Source organism: Mesoplodon densirostris, chromosome 19 (genome assembly GCF_025265405.1).
Source record: "Mesoplodon densirostris isolate mMesDen1 chromosome 19, mMesDen1 primary haplotype, whole genome shotgun sequence".
Taxonomy (NCBI): domain Eukaryota; kingdom Metazoa; phylum Chordata; class Mammalia; order Artiodactyla; family Ziphiidae; genus Mesoplodon; species Mesoplodon densirostris.
In genome coordinates this window covers 6,246,547-6,265,308 of record NC_082679.1, presented here as the reverse complement: position 1 = coordinate 6,265,308, position 18,762 = coordinate 6,246,547, and the positions used below count along the sequence as shown (strand labels likewise).

Here is an 18,762-nt window from a genome sequence, read left to right as displayed (position 1 = left end):
TCACTTGGAGCGGATGGTTTTCTCTATCCAGTCGCGGTATTTGCAGATCTCAGTGTAGACAGCTGGTTGCTGAGCAGAGCCGCAGGGGTAAACGCCCCATGAAAGGATGCCCTGAAGGGTCTTATCACAGACCAGAGGGCCACCTGAGTCACTCTGGGGGTGGGAGGAAGGAGAGATCAAATAAATACACCAGTGGAAAGGCTGCCACTTGGGGGTCTGGGGTAGTGATGGGGAAGGGGGGTGTTGGGTAGGGTTGGAGCTGGGTTGGGGGTGGGATGGGGTTGTGATGGGGTTGGGGGTGGCGTGGGGGTGTGATGGAGGCGGACTTGGGGTTTGGGGGCACTGGGTGGGGGATGAGAATGGAGAGTCGATGGAGCTGGGATTGTAGCTCTTGGTAGGTGAGGGATGGAGCTGGATCTAGAGATGGGGCTGGGGTAGGGGTTTAGGCATGGCTTGAGGATGGGAATGTGGTTGAGGATGGGGTGGGAAGGGGGTTTAGGGCTGGGGATTGGCTTGAGAGTAGACTTGGGGACAGGGCTGGGCATGAGAAGGTGGACCCAAGGAGGTAGAGTTGGGCATGGGGTTGATGTTGGGGGAGGAATGGGATAGTGCTGGACGTGGGGATGAAATTGGGCTGGGAGTGGCTATGGGGTTGGGGATGTCTGTTTTCCCATAACCTCCCTATGCTGCTCCCATGAGTCAGAGACCCCCTCTGGCCAGTTCCTACCACGCAGGGGTCCTGACCACTGGTGAGTCCTGCACATATCATGTTGCTGGTGACCACGCCAGGATAGAAGACCTCACACTCTTTGGAGCTCAGGACAGTGACCGTGGAGCAACTCAGGCTCTTGTTGTATTTCACTGATGGGAGAAAACATCAGGTAATCCTGGGGTCCAGCCCCCAATCCTCCAGGATCCAGGAGCCCAGATACCCAGACTGTCCCCAACCCAGGCCTCAGGTTCCCAAACCCCCCTCCCTCAGGCCCAGGAGTCCAGGCCCCTCGTCCTCCTTCCCCAGGATACAGGCCCCAGGGCCCCCAGCTCTTGCCTCTTCGGGAGGCTGTGGTGCCCCAGCCGGTGACCTGGCACTGGTCTCCGGGCTGGGCACAGCGATCGGGCAGGCGTAGAGGCTGGATTCGAGACCCCAGCACACCGGGCCAGGTCAGATGCAGGAGCATGAGGTCATGCTCATCTGTTCGCCCGGGCAGGATGGGACCCGAGCTCTTGTACTTGGGGTGGATAATAGGAAGAGAGGTCCTGCGGAGCTGCTCCCCCTGGAGAAGCAGCAGGTGGTCATCCCCAACTCGAGCCCACAGAGGCCTGGGGAGGGAAGAGTCTTATGGATGCAAAGCCTTCACTGGGACTGAGACTGAAGCCTGAGTCCCTGGGAAGGAGGGTACAGGCAGTGGGGTGGGGATAGACACTTGGGTCCTGGCAGGGGAGGGACCTGGGGGCTGGGACTCCTGGGTCTGAGGGAGGAGGGGCTGGAGGCCTAGATTCTTGGATCTGATCGAGGAGAGGGCTGGGGACCCAGACTCCTGGGTCTGAGGGGGGAGTGGGTAGGGGAGAAGGAGCTGGAGACCTGATCTGGGGGAACATGGGGAAGAACGATCAGGTGTTTGGGTCCCTAAGTTCTGCAGGAATTGAGGGCAGAGGGTCTACCTTGGTAAACCTACCCTTTTCTTCCTCCCTCAGTGGGGACTCACGAGAAGAACAATTTCTTTCAGTTCTGAAGTCCTAACCACACCAGATCCTGACTTCTGTCTGCTGCACACAACTATCTACAGCTAAATGGAACCCTAGCAGAATCAGCTGGTCAGTGGCTCTGGATGGACCCAGAAAAGCTGAGAAAGACCACACTGCCCCCTCGTGGCCACAGCACAACCCCACCTCTCCTCTTACAGGAAGCCCTCCAGGACCGACCCCACATCGAGCTGGCAGTTCCATACCCTCAAGTACCCCAGCCCTTCCTGCCCCCTCCCCGGGGCCTGCCTCCATAGCCCCTCCGTAGCGTCCCTGAGGAGCTCTTCCTACTTATTGTTCCCGCAGTGCGCAGCCGTGAGCACCCAACTCCTGTCCACTAGGACGCCGGCGCAGTGGAACGAGAAGCCATCGAAGAGGGACACCTGCCAGGGCTGCGACCTGTGAGGGCAAGGGGCGCCGGAGGCCAGGGGGCTCGAGGGCGTGTCGGCTCCGGGGAGCAGCAGAGCCTCCGCGACTGGAGAAAGAAAAGAGGTGGAGATCAGAGCAGGCAGGACAGCAGGGCAAGCACTGGGTGTGGGATCCGAGTGGGGCTATGGGACGGGGCTTCGGGGGGGCACAGCCTGAACTCGAGGGTGTGTGTGGAAACTGGGGATCCCGAAGGAACCGAATGGAAGTGGGCGGAGAAGAACGGCGTGAAAGGGCAAGGAGGCGGGGATAAGAATGGAGTAAGGAGACCTAACAGGTTAGGTCTGGAGGAGCAGGGACGCTGCAGAGAGCTTCACGAGGTCAGGAAGGCAACAAGGCGGGGCAGAAGGGGGCGGGGCTAAGGCGGGCGGGGCGGAAAGGGGCGGGGATAGAAAGCAGCTCCTGGTGGGTGAAAGTAGGGGTGGGAATAACGCAACTCGCCGGAAGAAGGGGCGAGGGCAGAGGACGCTAAGGCAAGACTTGGGGTAAAATCGGGCGAAGTAAGAAGGGGCGGGGAAAGGACGCGGCGAGGAGAAAGGGGGAGTACGGATCCCGGAAGAGTGAAGGGGGCGGGATACCTAGGGCGGAGCTAGAAGAGGGGCGGGTCTGACTTGGGGCTGGGCTTCTCCGGACCTGTGGGTGAGTGCTGGGGTCCCAAGGGGAGGAGAAGTGTGCGGGGCTTGGTGATAAAAGCCCACTCTGCCATCGCCCCCGGTGTCCGGCGCCTCCCGCCGGGCCCTGTCCCCGGCCTTACCCCAGAGTTGCGCCATCAGTAGCGGCAGCAGAAGGTTCTCGAGGCCCCAAGGGCCGGAGGCGGCGGAGAGGTGGAGGTGTGAGGGTCTCATGGCCAGGACCTAGGCTGGGGGGGAGGGCCGGGGGACGGTTCAAAACACTTGCCGGGTCAGAGACCCCAGCCTGCCACGCCCGTCCGCCCATCCTGGGCCACCCCAACCCGCGGGGACCCATTTAACTTGCGGCCGACAAACGCAGGGGTGGGCAGACGTGCGATCGGGGCCTGAACAGGCGTAATGGGCGCAAATACCCTAATGACGCCGCTCTGGCGTCCTCCTGCTGTCCCTACGCCCGAGGGGAGCGCTCTCCTGGCCGGGGCTGTCCCGGCTGCCAGCCTCTCAGCGCTTCGGGTTTCGCCTACCTTCACAGGTGGGCTGGGCATTCGAGGCTCCGAAGTGCGTCCCGTAGGTAAGGAAACTAAGGCTGGAGCAAGTCTCCTGCCCGCTACCCGACGGTCCCCACCTGTGCTCTCGCGACCCACCCCAACCAAGGTGAGGTGCACGCCGCTCACCTGGGAGTCGTGGAGGGGAAGAAGTGCCTCAGTCCTGCCGTGTGGGCCGCCGGAATCCTCTGCCCAGGGACCCCTTCCGGGCCCTCCCTTTTAACGGCGAAGAGCCCGTTTCCCCACCCTCCCCCCAGGGATTTACCTCCTCCCTTTCCCTCTTCCTAATTATACCCTGGGAGAGGCTGGCACCCAACCTGGGCCCCAGATTCCTGCTCTGGGAGGGGCCCTGGAATACAGGCTTCTCCCAGTGCCCGAAACACCCTTTTTAGAGATGGATTTCATGGAGATTCCCCAGGTCCCTGTTCCAAGAAGTCTTCGCAGATGAGGAAAGAGGGTGCCACATCCCCAGGGGCCGTGGGGATCGCGGGGATAGTGTCGGAGACAGATGACTGTAAGCGAGAGAGAGGAAAATAAACAGGGACGTGCATACCTAGAGTGGCATAATGAGAAAAGCCAGAATGCTGACCCTGAAAGAGGGAGGCAGAGAGATAAGATAGACGGAAGGAAAGAGTAGGAGCAAGAGATGCGCACAAACCAGGGAAAGAAAACACAGAGAGGGAAGCAGCAGATGCAGACCCAGAGGGATGCTCTGTGCTTGAGCCCTCATCCACGGCCAGAGCAGCGTCCTGTGTGTCCCAGCAACTAGCCCATGTGTGGTCACTTCACATACTTCCTGCCCTCTGCATGTCTCCAGGTGACACACAGGCCCGTGAATCACAGGAGGCCAAAAGCTACAAGGGGCATCAGGGTCACTTCAGCCAGCTCCCTCATTTCAGGTGAGGGATGGCAGGCTCAGTGCCTCACAGGAGGTCACACAGCAAGTCCATTTCCCAACCCAGAGGCCCAGTTCCAGCTCTGCTCATGCCAACTACCTGCCCTGCAAGGTGAGCAGAACATCAGAAGAGACCCTGAGTTCTGAACTATTTGTGAAGCATCTTCTCCAGCGAGAAGGCAGTTAACTCTAGAGGTTGTCCAGCACAGCGCCGTTCAGTTGAACTTTTCGCCGTGATGGAAATGCTCCGTTTGTGCTATCCAACACGGTAGCCACCAGCCACATGTGGCTATAGAGCTTTTGATATGTGGCGAGTGCAACTGAGGAATTACATTTTTTTGAATTAAAAAAAAATTTTTAACATCGTTATTGGAGTTTAGTTACTTCACAATGGTGTGTTAGTTTCTACTGTATAACAAAGTGAATCAACTATACATATACATGTATCCCCAAATCCACTCCCTCTTGCGTCTCCGTCCCACCCTCCCTATACCACCCCTCTAGATGAAGAATTACATTTCTGATTTTAGGCAGTTTTAAGTTAAATAACCACATGTGGTTAGTGGCTGCTGTATTGACCTGCTCAGGTCTTGATGAACTACCTATTACCTATTTCAGAGGTTGGAAAGAAAACAATGATAGCTCCCTTTTATTGGGTCTTAGCTATGGGCAGGCTGACTGACTTTGTGTGCTATCATACTTTTGCATGCACGATTTTACAGATAAGGAAAGGAGTCTTTTTAAAAAAAAAATAAATTTATTTATTTATTTTTGGCTGCGTTGGGTCTTCATTACTATGCATGGGCTTTTTCCAGTTGCGGCAAGCAGGGTCTACTCTTCGCAGTGGTGTGCGGGCTTCTCGTTGCGGTGGCTTCTCTCTCTAGGCGCGCCCATTTCAGTAGTTGTGGCATGCGGGCCTCAGTAGTTGTGTCACACGGGCTTAGTTGCTCCACAGCATGTGGGATCTTCTCGGACCCGGGCTCGAACCCGTTCCCCCTGCATTGGCAGGCAGATTCTTAACCACTGCGCCACCACGGAAGTCCCAAGGAAAGGAGCCTTAATCAAGGCAGTATTGCTTGTCAGTTAAGAAGTCACCTTGCTTCAGATTCCTTGCTCTTCTACTTGCTGGCTGTGTGATCGTGAACGGGTGACTTCGTTTCTCTGCGCCTCAGTTTCCTCAGCTGCAAAATGGGTATAATAATAATAGTACCAACCTTGTAGGGTTTTGTGAAGATTATGTCAGTCGATACATTTAAAAGCCCTTGGACCAGGGTCTGGCACATAGTAAGCATTCAAAAGATTCATTTGTTTAGTAAATATTTATTGAAACCTTGGTGTGTGCCAGGAATTGTGTTTGAGACTGGAGGTACAACAGTGAACCAAATGACTATTTTCACTCCCAGAGTCACAAGTTAGCAGGAGGCAGGAGTAGAACCCAGGTCTTCTAACTCCAAACTCCAAATTGATTATTAAGGTACAGCATCTCTCATAGTCAACAAGGCCCCCAGAAAAGTATATAAAGGGGTCCTGGCTCAGGCTTCATTATTAACAGAATGAACAGGTACCACAGCACCAAGTAGGGATCAGGGGATTGGGCCGTGATGAGCTGGTCCTGGCTAATTGTTCTCTATAGGCTTCTGGCTCCGGTCCACATATTTGCAGACCTTTGTGTAAACCCTGGGCTTTCTGCTGACAGCACATGGATCCTGGCCCCAGGAGATGATGCCTTGAAGAGACCCATTATAGACCAGTGGGCCCCCAGAATCACCCTGGAGATGGGGAGGAAGAGAACCAGTCAGACAGGAGGGGAGGCCTCAGGAGAGGGGAAAGGGTTGGACATGGTGTTAGGGAGGAGGGGGGGATGTGTTGGAAGTGAGGTGGAGGTTGAAGATGGGGTTGGCAATGGGATTGAGGATGAGGTTAGAGTTTTGGGTGAGAACAAAGATGGCGCTAGCGTCAAAAATTGATTTGGGGATGGTTAGGGTTGGAAATAGGGGTTGGACTGGGAATGGAGCTGGGGATTGTGTTTATGTTAGACATGGGACCTGGGAGTGGAGATGGATTGGGCGTTGCAGGGGGAAGTGGTGTTGAGGTTGGGGACAAGATTGTGGATGTAGGTGAAGACACAGTTGAGGTTGGAGATGGGAGTGGAAATGTGTTTGGAGACCCAGGCCCTGCCCTCTGACCTGGCAGGAGTCCTTGCCCTCTTCTCGAGCGCTGGCACATCCCACGGTGTCTGTGATGTTCCCAGGGTAGGCGACCTCACACTCCTTGTGCTCGACAATGGTGATGTTGGGACATCGCCAGGTGTGGGGAAGGTGCACTGTAGAAATGACATGAGGGGATACAGAAAATTAGATTCCTTTGTTCCCCTTCCCCACACTGCAGGGCTTATTCTGAACCCAGCAGAGAACCAGGGACCTTGCTCTAAATCCAGTTCCTGTCCTTCTTGCTTGCAGTCAACTCACCTCTCTGCTTGTAACATAGCAACAGTAACGCTATCAAGTAAAATTCTTTATGCCAGTTGCTCTATAAACATTATGTCTAATCCAGCTCTAGTAGGTGGATGGGATTATTCTCATTTTATAGAGAAGAAAACCAAGGTTCAGAGAGGTGAAGCCACTTGCCTAAGGACCTACAACGAGCAGGTTGTGGATCTGAAATTGCACATCATGTCTGCCTGAATCCAAGGCCCAAACTTTGGTCACCGCCCTCCCCAGCCCTTACTTTTCCACTCTTCCTTTCAACTTATCCCACTATTGATACCTCCAGGTAGCGCCCTCTTGTATCACTATGAATATCATCTTTGAAGGTTCCTCTGACTCCCTATTTCCTTCCACAATCATAAACACCTTCCCCCACCCCACCCCCCATCATACTCCTCTCCGGAGCCCCTACACTGGGGGATGGACGTGGTGCCCCAGTCGGAAATGAGGCAGCGGGTGCCGGCAGTGACACAGTGTGATGACACACTGTGGGTCGCACAGCCCAGATAATGAAGGCTGGGGCCACCATATTCAGCAGCATGATGTCATTGCAGTGAGCTTTGTTGGGCAGGCTACTGTTGAAGTCTGGGTGGAGGAAGGACTCAGTGGCTGCTCGGGTGCGCTCACAGCCATCCCGTCACTGGAGGTTGTGTTCTCCCAGATCAGCTACATATCAGTTGAAGTGAGAGAGGTGGTGGTCAGAGATGGAAGGGGAAGGAGAGACAGGAAATGGAGAGTGACATGGGGGGGGGAAGGGGCGAGATGAAGAGAATGAAGAAACATAGCTCCACTTCCAAACTCATCCCCATCTCCCACCAAAACCTTATCCCCAGCCCAATCCAACCCCATTCCCAACACCATGCCAGTTCCAACATCATTCATCCTTCCATCTTCAATCCCAACCCAATCCCCCTCATCAGTGCCCATCTCTGACCCCACTTTCCCCACCCCATACACATTCTCCCCATCCCCAAGCCCTTCTCTATCCACCTCTCCATCTCCAGCCCCCTCCCAGCCCCGCCCCTGCCCCTGCACTCATGGCTTGTGGCAGTGGGCTGCTGTCAGTAGCCATTTGAGGGCGATGACGGTTGCCCCACAGAGCAGCCTTGTCTTCTGGAACAAATCTGCCTGCCAGGGTGGCTGAGAATGAGGAGAGAACTCATATCCTTTGTTGATCCTGGTCTCTCCCCCTACATGCCCTAGGGAGGGTGAGGGCAAAAGAGGGGGCTCGGGCATGAGACGGCTCCCAGAAATGGGGGAGGAGGACCATAGCCTGGTGTCCTATGGGGATGCACTGAATGGACAGGCTGGGGATTAAATGACTGAAACCCTTCCCCACCCGTTAGTCAGCAGCCACATTTCTGAGCTCTCTGAATGCCTCCCACACCAGCCCAGCTGCCCCAGCCTCTCCTCTGGGACCCTCTTTGACCTCTCCCCATTCTAACTCTAAAGAGGTTACACCTTTAGAAGGCAAGGGGCATCCAGGACCTTGTTATGGCTCACATATCCATTCAGATGCCCTACGGTTGTTCTATATTTTTAATATGAGCCCCGTCATTGTCTAGACATAGAGGGTTGGGAATCCTAGAGATTTGAGAGGGAGATCCCTGCCCATCCCCGTCTTCCACCGTACCTGTCACCAGAGCAAACGTGATTAATTGCAGAATCACCATGGCCTGGAAGGGGGGAGGGCACGCCCCAGGTTCTTCTGGGAGCAAGGAGGGACAAGGGACCAAATCACTCCCTGGGGAGATTTAGGGCTGGTTCACGCCCTCTCTCTCCCCCATGCCTGCTCTGGCTCCCCCCAGGGAGAAACAGCCAGGTGTGAGGAATCCCTTGGTTCACACAGCATCCAACCTCCAAACTTTTAAAATAAATCTTTGGTATGGAGGGTGGCCTTGCAGGGGCCTAATCCCAGTTAGAACCTCTCATGCCCAAGCTGCTGGGAAGGCATTGCCCAGGGCAAGCGACAGGCTGGCTCTGTTTAAGTCAGCCACGGGACCTCGTAGGTGCGGTTTAGAGAATGTTTTCCTTCTTTCCCACCTGAGACCTGGGGCCCAGCAACTTGGGGTGGGAGGATAAAGGAACAAGGGTCCATTCAGTAACCACGCCAGGGTGATAGGAGCCCTTTGAAGGCTACCTGGGGTACAGTAGGGGGCTCAGCCTGGGACATCATTCTGGTCCCCACCCTGCTGAACTCCTGCCCCTTTGAAGAACAGTGAGGAAGAGCAGGGCAGGGCTGGTCCCTTGAAGGGCCAGTGCCCTTAGCTGCCCTGGCCAGCGGGAGTGGGGCTGGGGGGTTGGACTCAGTGACCGAAGGTGGGGGTGGAGGACACTGAGGTTGGGGGACAGCTGCTGGAGATGCAGATCAAGGCAGAGAGACACAATCCCCCCACCCCAAGAAGTACAGAGCAGAAGGAGAAATGATGCCGGGCCAGAGGCCTGGCACACTCAGCAGGGCAGGTGCCTGGAGGGGAGCCCTCCCTTCCCTTCTGGACTCACGGGCTCTGGGGGCCTGGCAGTGGTTGCAGATGCGGCAGGCTGGGTTTCGGAGCGGGAGGCACCAGGAAGGCGAGCAGGCAGGGGTGCCCCCTCACCACACACCCCCCTCCCCAGCAGGCCCAGGATGACTGGGCTTCCCAACCCTGCCTTATTGCCCTGGGGGCGGGATGTGTGGGAGCCCTCCCCAGGCCAGCCCTGGGCCTTGGAGGTGCTGCCCACCTGTCACTATCACCTCCCCAAGCCCCTCTTCTCTCTGCTTCTCTGTTTCCCCCCACCTCTGTGTCCGTCCGTCTGTCTGCATCCTTCCCTGTCTCTCTTTACCTCTCCCACATTTCTATAATTCCTTGTGTGTATGTGTGTGTGTGTCGTTTTTCTTTCTGTTCCTATGTATCTCTGGGCCTTTTCCTCTTTGTCTAACTCTGTTCTTCTCTCCCAGTGTCTCTCTGCACATCTCCTCTAATTCTTTATATCTTTCTTTGTGTCTCTGTCTAGCCTGCCTCCATCCCTGTCTCTTTCTCTCCCTCCCTCCACTTCTGTGTCTAAATCCCTCTCCATCCTCCTCATCTCCCAGTCTCTCTGTATCTCTTGTCCCAGCCCCTCCGTCCCCACAGCCCGAGCCCAGGTGGGACCCTGGCTCCTTCTGGGCCCCTCCCTTCATCATTCCAAGGAGCAGGGTTGGGGAACTGCGACGTCACACAGGTGGGGCTGCTGCCCGCTGAAGGGGCAGGCAGGAGGGTGGGGAAGGCAGGTTGGGGCCTGTGGGATTCAAGGCCCAGGAAAGGGAAGTCAGCCCTGGGCAGGTACCACACCCCCCAGCGTTCCTCTGGGGCTTCACTTCTCTGCCGACCCTTCCCTCCACTCCCTTCTGCCAGCCTCTTAGGCTGCCAGGAACCCCAGGGTCCTCAGAATCCCACTGTGGCACTTACTTGCTCTGTGACGTAGGTCCGATGACTTCCCAAATCTGAGCCAACTCAATTTCCTCGTCTGCAAAACTCAAGTGACGATCCCTACTTCTCCCAGCTTGTTTGTTATCAGTTAGTTCTCCCTCTGTCTTACCCTCCTCTCTCCCCTAACGAGATGTGAAGCAAGACTATGGGGTAGGGGCTCCCCTGGTGGCGCAGTCGTTGAGAGTCCGCCTGCCGATACAGGGGACACGGGTTCGTGCCCCGGTCTGGGAAGATCCCACATGCCGCGGAGCAACTAAGCCCGTGAGCCATGGCCGCTGAGCCTGCGTATCCGGAGCCTGTGCTCCGCAATGGGAGAGGCCACAACAGTGAGAGGCCCGCGTACCGCAAAAAAAAAAAAAAAAAAAAAAAAGACTACGGGGTAGGCCTGGGTTCTGACAGCAGCCAGCCCTGGCCCCAAACCCTGGCACTGCCTCTTCCTACCACAGTGATGTGGGACGAGAGACTCCACCCCGGCGAGGCTCAGTTTCTTCATCTGTGAGATGGGGGTGACAGCCGCGCCTCAGGGGCTTGGGATGAGGACTCCAGGAGAGCCAAGTACAATAGGCAGTCAGCAAATGCTCCCACAGCTGCTATAGTCACCCCTCACCCTCTCCCACCTCAAAGTTCCCTTCCATTCATTGCGGAGAAGACATTCTCTTTCCAATTCCTGGAGAAGCTGTGAAGACAGAACCTGAGAGGTGGGCAGAACTATTTTAAGACCTAGGCTGGGTCCTCTTGCCTTCCAAGGCTGCACCCCACCCTCCATCATTGCAGATGTATTAAAACAAACCCGCACCCACATTAAATAGAACACGTGCTCAACTCCAGCTGAGCCAAGTTGCAGTCGGCTAGTTGGAAGAATGTTACGTTTTATAGACACTTAACTAAATGGTAGTGGATTTTGATTTTGCAGTTTTCATTTGGTATTTTGGAGCCAACAATCCTGTCCACACACACCCCTCCCCCATTTCAGCTTATAAGCTCTAGGCAGTGTTCCTGTTGTGGCAGATGGAGAAAAACGGCCTTAATTTTTTACTGTTATAAGCAACTTTCTCTAGTCCATTCCTGTGTGGCCCCTGAGGGAAAACCCTCACACTCTCTGATCTCTATTTCTACACCTGTGGGTAGGGTAACTGATGGGTAACTCTCCCTCCAATCTCAACCAGCAGGGGGATCAAACAGACAGACACAGCCCCTCCTCCAGTTATATTTATTCCAGATAGTCGCATACTCCCTCCTCCCCCAACCATGGGTCTTAGAAGGGCTGGCTGGAGTTGGAGTTCCAGGAAGAAGATCCCCAGTCCAAGAAGAGTGGGAGCTGGAGGTGAAGATAGAGGAGGTATTGGCGCTCTGAGGGTCAAAGTGGCCCCCAAGCTGAGGCATGAAGGTGGAGGGAGCAGGTCAGCTGTTCCTCATGACCATCCGGATCCAGTCCACGTATTTGCAAATATTGGTGTAGACCCCTGGGATGCCTTCTTGCCCACAAGGCTCCACGGATCCTCAGGACACCAGACCCTGAAGGACTCCTCCGCATACTAGGGGACCCCCAGAGTCACCCTGGAAGGCAGAGGAGAAGGAGCATGGTCTGAATATGGGAGAAATCCTTTTCCAGTTTTCCTCTCCACAGCCTCCTGCCCCCTCACCCATTCCTGGGCCTTGAGGACCGTGGCTCCAAGCCTCGTCAGCAGAGAAAAAAGAACACACAAGTTCCCAGAGGACAACAGCAATGACTAACTAATAGAGAAGAACACACTGTCCCTAGGGGCCAAGCCCAGGGAAGGCGGGAGGGACTCTATGCTGGGTAGAGGGTTCCCTCAAGGACAATGGGTGGGCCCTGACCAATGGGGGAAGAGAGCACAGGCACCAATGACCAATCCCAGCGAAGGAGGACGGGACTCCGTGTCAAGGAAAATGGCTGGGGCCCTGACCAATGAGGGAAGAGAGCACCTGTACCAGTGACCAATCCTAGAGAAGGAGGGCGGGACTCCTTAAGAGTTCGCTCCAAGACAGTGGCTGGGGCCCTGGCCAGTAGGGAGGGGCAGCCTCCTCCGTGAAGGACCAAGAGGATAAGGTAGCAGAATTACAGGGTGAGAGTCCTCCAGCCCCCTTTCCTCCTCCATCCTGGAATGTCTCACTCTTACTTGGGCCAGCACCAGCTGGATGGTATGGGGAAACTCAGAACTGGAGAGACAGCCGGTTACCTGCCTGAGCTCCAAATGCCCGCTGCCTCTTTCCCTCCCCCGTCGTCTGTCTTTGTCTCTCCCTCTCCCTCCCTTTGTGCCCCGCCCATCTTTCCTTCTCTGTTTCTGCCCACCCCACCCCCCCGCCCCGTTCTCCACTCCCTGGCTCTCCTCCCGCATTCTGTGCCTCTCCTTCTTCCTGACCTCATCTCTCTCCCCATCTCCTTTCCCTGACTTGCCTTCTCCTCCTTCCCACCTCCCCAGTTCTCCCTCCCCTACTTTCTGTCCTGGATGTTGCCTGCAGTCGCTCACCTGGCAGGCATCCTCCCCAGCGACGCCGCCAGCACACACCATGTTGTCCGTGATTCTCCCGGGGAACGCTGCCCGGCAGGTGGCATTAGAGACGATAGAGAGGTTAAGGCATTGGAGTCGGTCTGACAACTGGTCTGGGGATGGAAGATGGATGCTGCAGGATCCCCCGAAGCTTCCCTCATCTCCCCAAAGAGGCCACATCCCTCTTCTCAAGGAAACCCAATACATGTCTATACCCCACCCCCTCCCTGTGACCTCCACTACAATCCTCCAAGCTCTAAATTTCAGATTATGACTTGATTACACAGTAGCTCTTTTTTTTTTTAGGTTCTGCTTTATAACAAAGTGAATCAGTCATACATATACATCTGTTCCCACGTCCCTTCCCTCTTGCGTCTCCCTCCCTCCCACCCTCCCTATCCCACCCCTCCAGGCGGTCACAAAGCACCGAGCTGATCTCCCTGTGCTCTGCGGCTGCTTCCCATTATCTATCTACCTTACGTTTGGTACTGTATATATGTCCATGCCTCTCCGCGGTTTGTCACAGCTTACCCTTCCCCCTCCCCATATCCTCAAGTCCATTCTCAAGTAGGTCTGTGTCTTTATTCCTGGATAAAGAAGATGTGGCACATATATACAATGGAATATTACTCAGCCATAAAAAGAAACGAAACTGAGCTATTTGTAATGAGGTGGATAGACCTAGAGTCTGTCATACAGAGTGAAGTAAGTCAGAAAGAGAAAGACAAATACCGTATGCTAACACATATATATGGAATTTAAGAAAAAAAATGTCATGAAGAACCTAGGGGTAAAACAGGAACACAGTAGCTCTTGATTTCAATTCATTGGCCCAGTCTCCCTGACCTTTAGCCTACGACTCAGACACAATGAATCCAGACCCGACTTTCTCCTTCAATCCCAGCTACTGTGACCTTTGACCTTCAATCTTATTGCCCTTTGATCCCAACTTGGCCTCATGTCTTCTCTCTGTCTCTTGGCCCCATGTTCCTTGTCTTCACCTTAACCTCCAACCTCAGCTCTGAATCCTCCAAAGTGACCTCTGATCCTAGTTTATTTGACTCCAGACTCCATGACCCCTAACCTCTAGCTCCACACACCAAGCCCTGTGGCTTCCTGTACCAGACCAGTGATCCTTGATCGAATGCCAATTTCCATCCTCGGATTGTGGCCAGCATCTGGATCCCATGACCTCAACTCTACAATGACTAACATCAGGGCTTCCCTGGTGGTACAGTGGTTGAGAGCCCGCCTGCCGATGCAGGGGACGCGGGTTCGTGCCCCAGTCCGGGAAGATCCCACATGCCGCGGAGTGGCTGGGCCCGTGAGCCACGGCTGCTGAGCCTGCGTGTCTGGAGCCTGTGCTCCACAACGGGAGAAGCCACAACAGTGAATTACAATGACTAACATCAGAGTACCTGACCCATGACCCCAAGATCCTGTTTACATATGTCTTTTGCTCCATCCAGTCCGATAACATCACTCTGACCTCTAACCACATCCCTGACCCATGACTCCTAACTCCATACACAGCCACTTAACCTCTTTAACTCCCAAGACCCCGACACACCATGATCTCAGACCCCAAAGCGTGAATCCTGATGTGTGACACTTTACCCATCCTTCCTCTGAGGTGTCATGACTCCTGACCTCTCACCCTATACTGCAAACTTTTGCCAATCCTGACCCCTGACCTCGGGACCCCCTTACTCCCTGGGTGGTTGGTGGTGCCCCAGCCTGAGGTGTGGCACTTGGTGCCAGCCACTGCACAGGTCGCGGGCAGGGGCAGGGGCTGGATGCTGTGGGTCAAGAGGACAGGGATGCCCAGTTGCAGAAGCCGGAGGTCATTGTCATGGTTCTGCAGGGCTGCCTGGTAGCTAGGGTGGGTCACGGAGAGACCACCGTGCCGGATCTGTTCGGTCCAGTCCATCTGGCTGAGGCTGTGTTCCCCCAGGCTCAACCAGTACCTGCTGGGGGTCACAGAGGCTCAGCAGGGGCAGGGTGGGCTGGCCTGGGGTTCCCAGACCTGCCTGCCTCTCTGATGGCTGTTCAGTCCCTTGCTCTCATTCTCCTTGTCTCCTCCCATCTCTTGGTCTCTATTTCCATTGCCGTCTTTCCATTTCTAGCGTTGGTCCCATTTCTCCTCTCCATGCTACTGCGTCTGTGTCACTTTCTGATTCTCTTAGCTGATGATGCCCATGGGGGCAGGGACATCCATTAGTCCTATTCACTGCTCTGTTCCCACCACCCAGAAGGTGGCCTGGGCCATCAACACTGTCAACTAAATGAATGGGGGAATAATGAGTGGACTCTGTCCTGCTGGTGTCCCTCTCTGTCCCCAAATATCTCTGTCTCTCCATGTCTGAAACTTCCCTTTTGGAAAAAAAAAAAATCCAGAGCATCAGACCTACAAAGCCCAATCCCCTCATTTTACAGATGGGGCCACTGAAGCCCAGAGAGGTACCAGATGTAACCTTTGAAGTTGCACAAAGAGTTTGGGTCAGACATGGGTCCACAACTCAGACTGGGTCAGGGGATGCTGGACTGGTGACACCATATGGGAAGGAAGAGGGACATGAGGGAACATTGGGGGGGGCAGATTCCAGAACCCTCCCCTGCCCTCCACCCCACCGACCCCCACCCAAGTCCACCCCAGGCCCATTGTGAAGAAGTCCTACTTCTTGTCTAACCTCAGACCCTCTTGTTGCAGGACCATCTCCTTACTCCTGTGAGCCCCCTCCCCCCCAGTGCTACCCTCCCCATCACCCTCCCTTCCCACCCTGAGTAGGCAGGGACCCAAGTTGGGGGCTTACCTTCTGCTGCTGCAGTGAGCAGCTGTGAGAATCCACCTGTGGTCAATGAGGACTCCCCCACAGCGCAGCTGTGTACCTTCAAACAGCCCCACCTGCCAAGGCTGAGAGTGAGGGATACGCTCTGTGCCTTTAAAAATCTTCTGTGTGTGTCCTCGTGGCTGAGCCCTGAGGACAATGGCATGGGCCAGAGAGACAGAGTCAGGAACCTAGAGACTGTGGATCAGATAGAAAGAGAGATACAGAAAGAGCAAGAAAGAGGCAAGAGAAAGAAACCGAGAGAGAGAGAGAGAGAGAGAGAGAGAGAGAGAGAGAGAGAGTCACAGGCAGGGAGACACAGACCCAGTGATATATAAAGACACAGTGAAACACCCAAAGGACACAAAGAGGAAGAGAGATGCTTAAAGATAAGCGAAACAGAGATCCAGAGAGAGAAAGGACAGAGACATAGTGACAGGGAGAGACAGAGGGGAGATGGATTGTAAGATACAGGGAGAGAGAGGTGCATAGGACCCCTGGAGATGGAGGTGAACAGAGGCATAGAGTCAGCCAGCCTCCCTCCCCTCCTCAGGGTCAGGCATCCTCATGAGGGTTCCTTGCCTTCTGGGGAGCTCACCAATAAAACACAGGAGAAAAAAGATGCTGGACACCATGGTGGTCCACTTCCAGATTCTGGGGAAAAGGTGAGGCATCTCAGAGATGGCAACTGGACCCTCCTTTTCCCTGTCAAGTGGACCCTCCCTTTCTCCTCCCCTTCCACCAGCAATTCCACGAGGAGGGGATGGTCCACAGGCCCATCCCTCTCTGTGCCCATCCCCCGAGTGTTACCCCCTCACTGGTGATGGCCTGCCCTCTCCTCACCTTGTTTCTCCACCTGCCGGTTCCTCCACGTAACTAACTGTTGCAGTCTCGGCCTGTCGGTCTCTCCGCTATCTGTCTGGCCACCTGCCTGCTAGTCTTTTCATCTGCCAGCCACCCTGCCAGTCAGCTCTCCTACTGTTCACCTGGCCTCTCAGCCACCTGTCATGCTGCACCACCTGTCTTCTTCCTCCCGTCTGTCTGTCCCAGACCAGCAGCTGATACAGCTTTTAACTCTCTTTGTCCCAGCTCATGCGATTTATGGGTTGAGGGAAGGAGACAAGGTAGACATGGGTCGGGGCACCCTCTAATCCCGTAGAAACTCTTCTTGGCTAATGACACTTAATGAGATTTACAGTTAAATGGGTGGGGGGGGGCAGTATGGCTCTGGAGGGAAGACCCAGGCCCTCTCCTTCTCCTGTCCTCTGCAAACTAGCCCGCAGCCCTGAGGCCAATGACTCAAGGTGATCTGAGATCTTCCCCAACTCCAGTAATGAAGCCTCAGGGAGGTGGGGCAGGTAGACACCTGGGACTCTTCCCTGAGTGTTTCATGGAAGGGGCAAGAGGGTGGAAGTGAGAGTCAAGGAAACCAAGGACAGAGAGAGCCTGAGAAAGAAGAGGAGGAAAGGGAAGAGGTTCCAAAATAGGGGAGACAGAGGAGTTTCCAAACTGGGATCTAAGGAAGCCTGGTTCTAATTGAAGTTTTTAAATGCACGATCAACTCTGTTGCCCGCTTTCAGAGCACAGGTCTTATTATATATGAGGTCGATTTATCTAACTCCATGAAAGTTTTTTTTGCATAGGGACTTCCACTGAGAAAGAAAGAGACAGGGGACAGGAAACAGAGAGAGGGAGAGTGAAAGAGATTCAGGACAGAATCTCTCTCTTTCTCCTCTTATCTTTTTGTTTTTGTTTTTGAAGTAAAATTTATATAACATAAGATCCAGCCTTGGGCTTCCCTGGTGGCACAATGGTTGAGAGTCCACCTGCCAATGCAGGGGACACGGGTTCGTGCCCCAGTCAGGGAAGATCCCACGTGCCACGGAGCATCTGGGCCCGTGAGCCATGGCCGCTGGGCCTGCGCGTCCGGAGCCTGTGCTTTGCAACGGGAGAGGCCACAACAATGAGAGGCCCGCGTACGGCAAAAAAAAAAAAAAAAAAAAAAAAAAGATCCAGCCTTCGAACCATTTTAAAGTCTACAATGCCGTGAACTCCACTGCACTCAAAATGTTATGCTACCGTCACCACCAGCTAATTCCAGAACATTTTTGTCACCCCCAAAGGAGACCCCATACCCGTTAAACTGATGTTTATCAAATGATGAATGGACAAATAAAACGTGGTCTATCCATGCTATGGACTACTATTCAGCTATAAAAGGAACAAAGTACTGATGTGTGCTACACATGGATGAACCTTGAAAACACTATGTGGAATGAAAGAAGCCAGTCACAAAGGCCCACAAACTGTATGATCCCATTTATATGAAATATCCAGGAAAGGCAAATTGGTGGAGACAGCGGGTTAGTGATTGCCTGGGGCGGCAGGGAGTGGGGCTGGGGAATGACTGCTTAGTGGTTCTCTTTTGGCACACAGACTTGCAGCTTGTGGCTTCTGGATAAAATCAATCCCTTTTTGTAGCTGGGGACCCAAAGACAACAGACCTCCTGCTTTCAGAAAAAGCTCTGAGCACCTTTACCACCTCATCCAGGGAGCCCCTGGAGCGCTCAAGTCCCTGTACCTCATGCTTTACTCTTTTTTTTTTTTTTTTTTTTTACGGTACGCGGGCCTCTCACTGTTGTGGCCTCTCCCGCTGCGGAGCACAGGCTCCGGACGCGCAGGCTCAGCGGCCATGGCTCACGGGTCCAGCCGCTCCACGGCATGTGGGATCCTCCCGGACCGGGGCACGATCCTGCGTCCCCTGCATCGGCAGGCGGACTCTCAACCACTGCGCCACCAGGGAAGCCCTCATGCTTTACTCTTGGGCGTCATCATAAGCTCACTATGAAGCCCATTCCCTAAAGACAACTCAGGCATCCCAACACATGGGGTGATGTCTCAGGGCATGGATACCATCATAGGTGTGGAAACTGACACACAGCTAGATGGAGCCACTTGCCCAAAGTCACACAGCTGGTAAGAGGCAGAACTGGAGTTTGAACTGAGGCAGACAGGCTCCAGAACTTGTACTGTTCATCATTCTCCAAATACGTGAATGAGCAAAGGAATGACTAACTGAGGGCTTCCCTGGTGGCGCAGTGGTTGAGAGTCCGCCTGCCGATGCAGGGGACACGGGTTCGTGCCCCGGTCCGGGAAGATCCCACATGCCGCGGAGCGGCTGGGCCCGTGAGCCACGGCCGCTGAGCCTGCGCGTCCGGAGAGGCCACAACAGTGAGAGGCCCGCGTAC

General features: G+C 54.7%; 2 protein-coding genes and 1 pseudogene across 2 annotated transcripts; all 3 read right to left on the bottom strand.

The window, feature by feature from the left end:
- Window positions 1–3,014, bottom strand: KLK10 (kallikrein related peptidase 10). The gene is made up of 5 exons (XM_060084606.1): window positions 2,924–3,014; window positions 2,035–2,218; window positions 1,049–1,320; window positions 728–861; window positions 1–153 (listed from the first exon to the last, which is right to left on the bottom strand). The coding sequence occupies exons 1-5, from the start codon at window positions 3,012–3,014 to the stop codon at window positions 1–3; spliced, it is 834 nt and encodes a 277-aa protein (XP_059940589.1).
- Window positions 3,015–5,854: 2,840 nt separating this feature from the next.
- On the bottom strand, window positions 5,855–8,424 carry LOC132480447 (kallikrein-11-like; annotated as a pseudogene).
- Window positions 8,425–11,673: 3,249 nt separating this feature from the next.
- Window positions 11,674–16,149, bottom strand: LOC132480436 (kallikrein-12-like). Its single transcript, XM_060084667.1, has 5 exons — window positions 16,113–16,149; window positions 15,500–15,650; window positions 14,397–14,653; window positions 12,666–12,799; window positions 11,674–11,730 (listed from the first exon to the last, which is right to left on the bottom strand). Exons 1-5 carry the CDS (start codon window positions 16,147–16,149, stop codon window positions 11,674–11,676), a joined length of 636 nt encoding a protein of 211 aa, XP_059940650.1.
- Window positions 16,150–18,762: the final 2,613 nt, after the last annotated feature.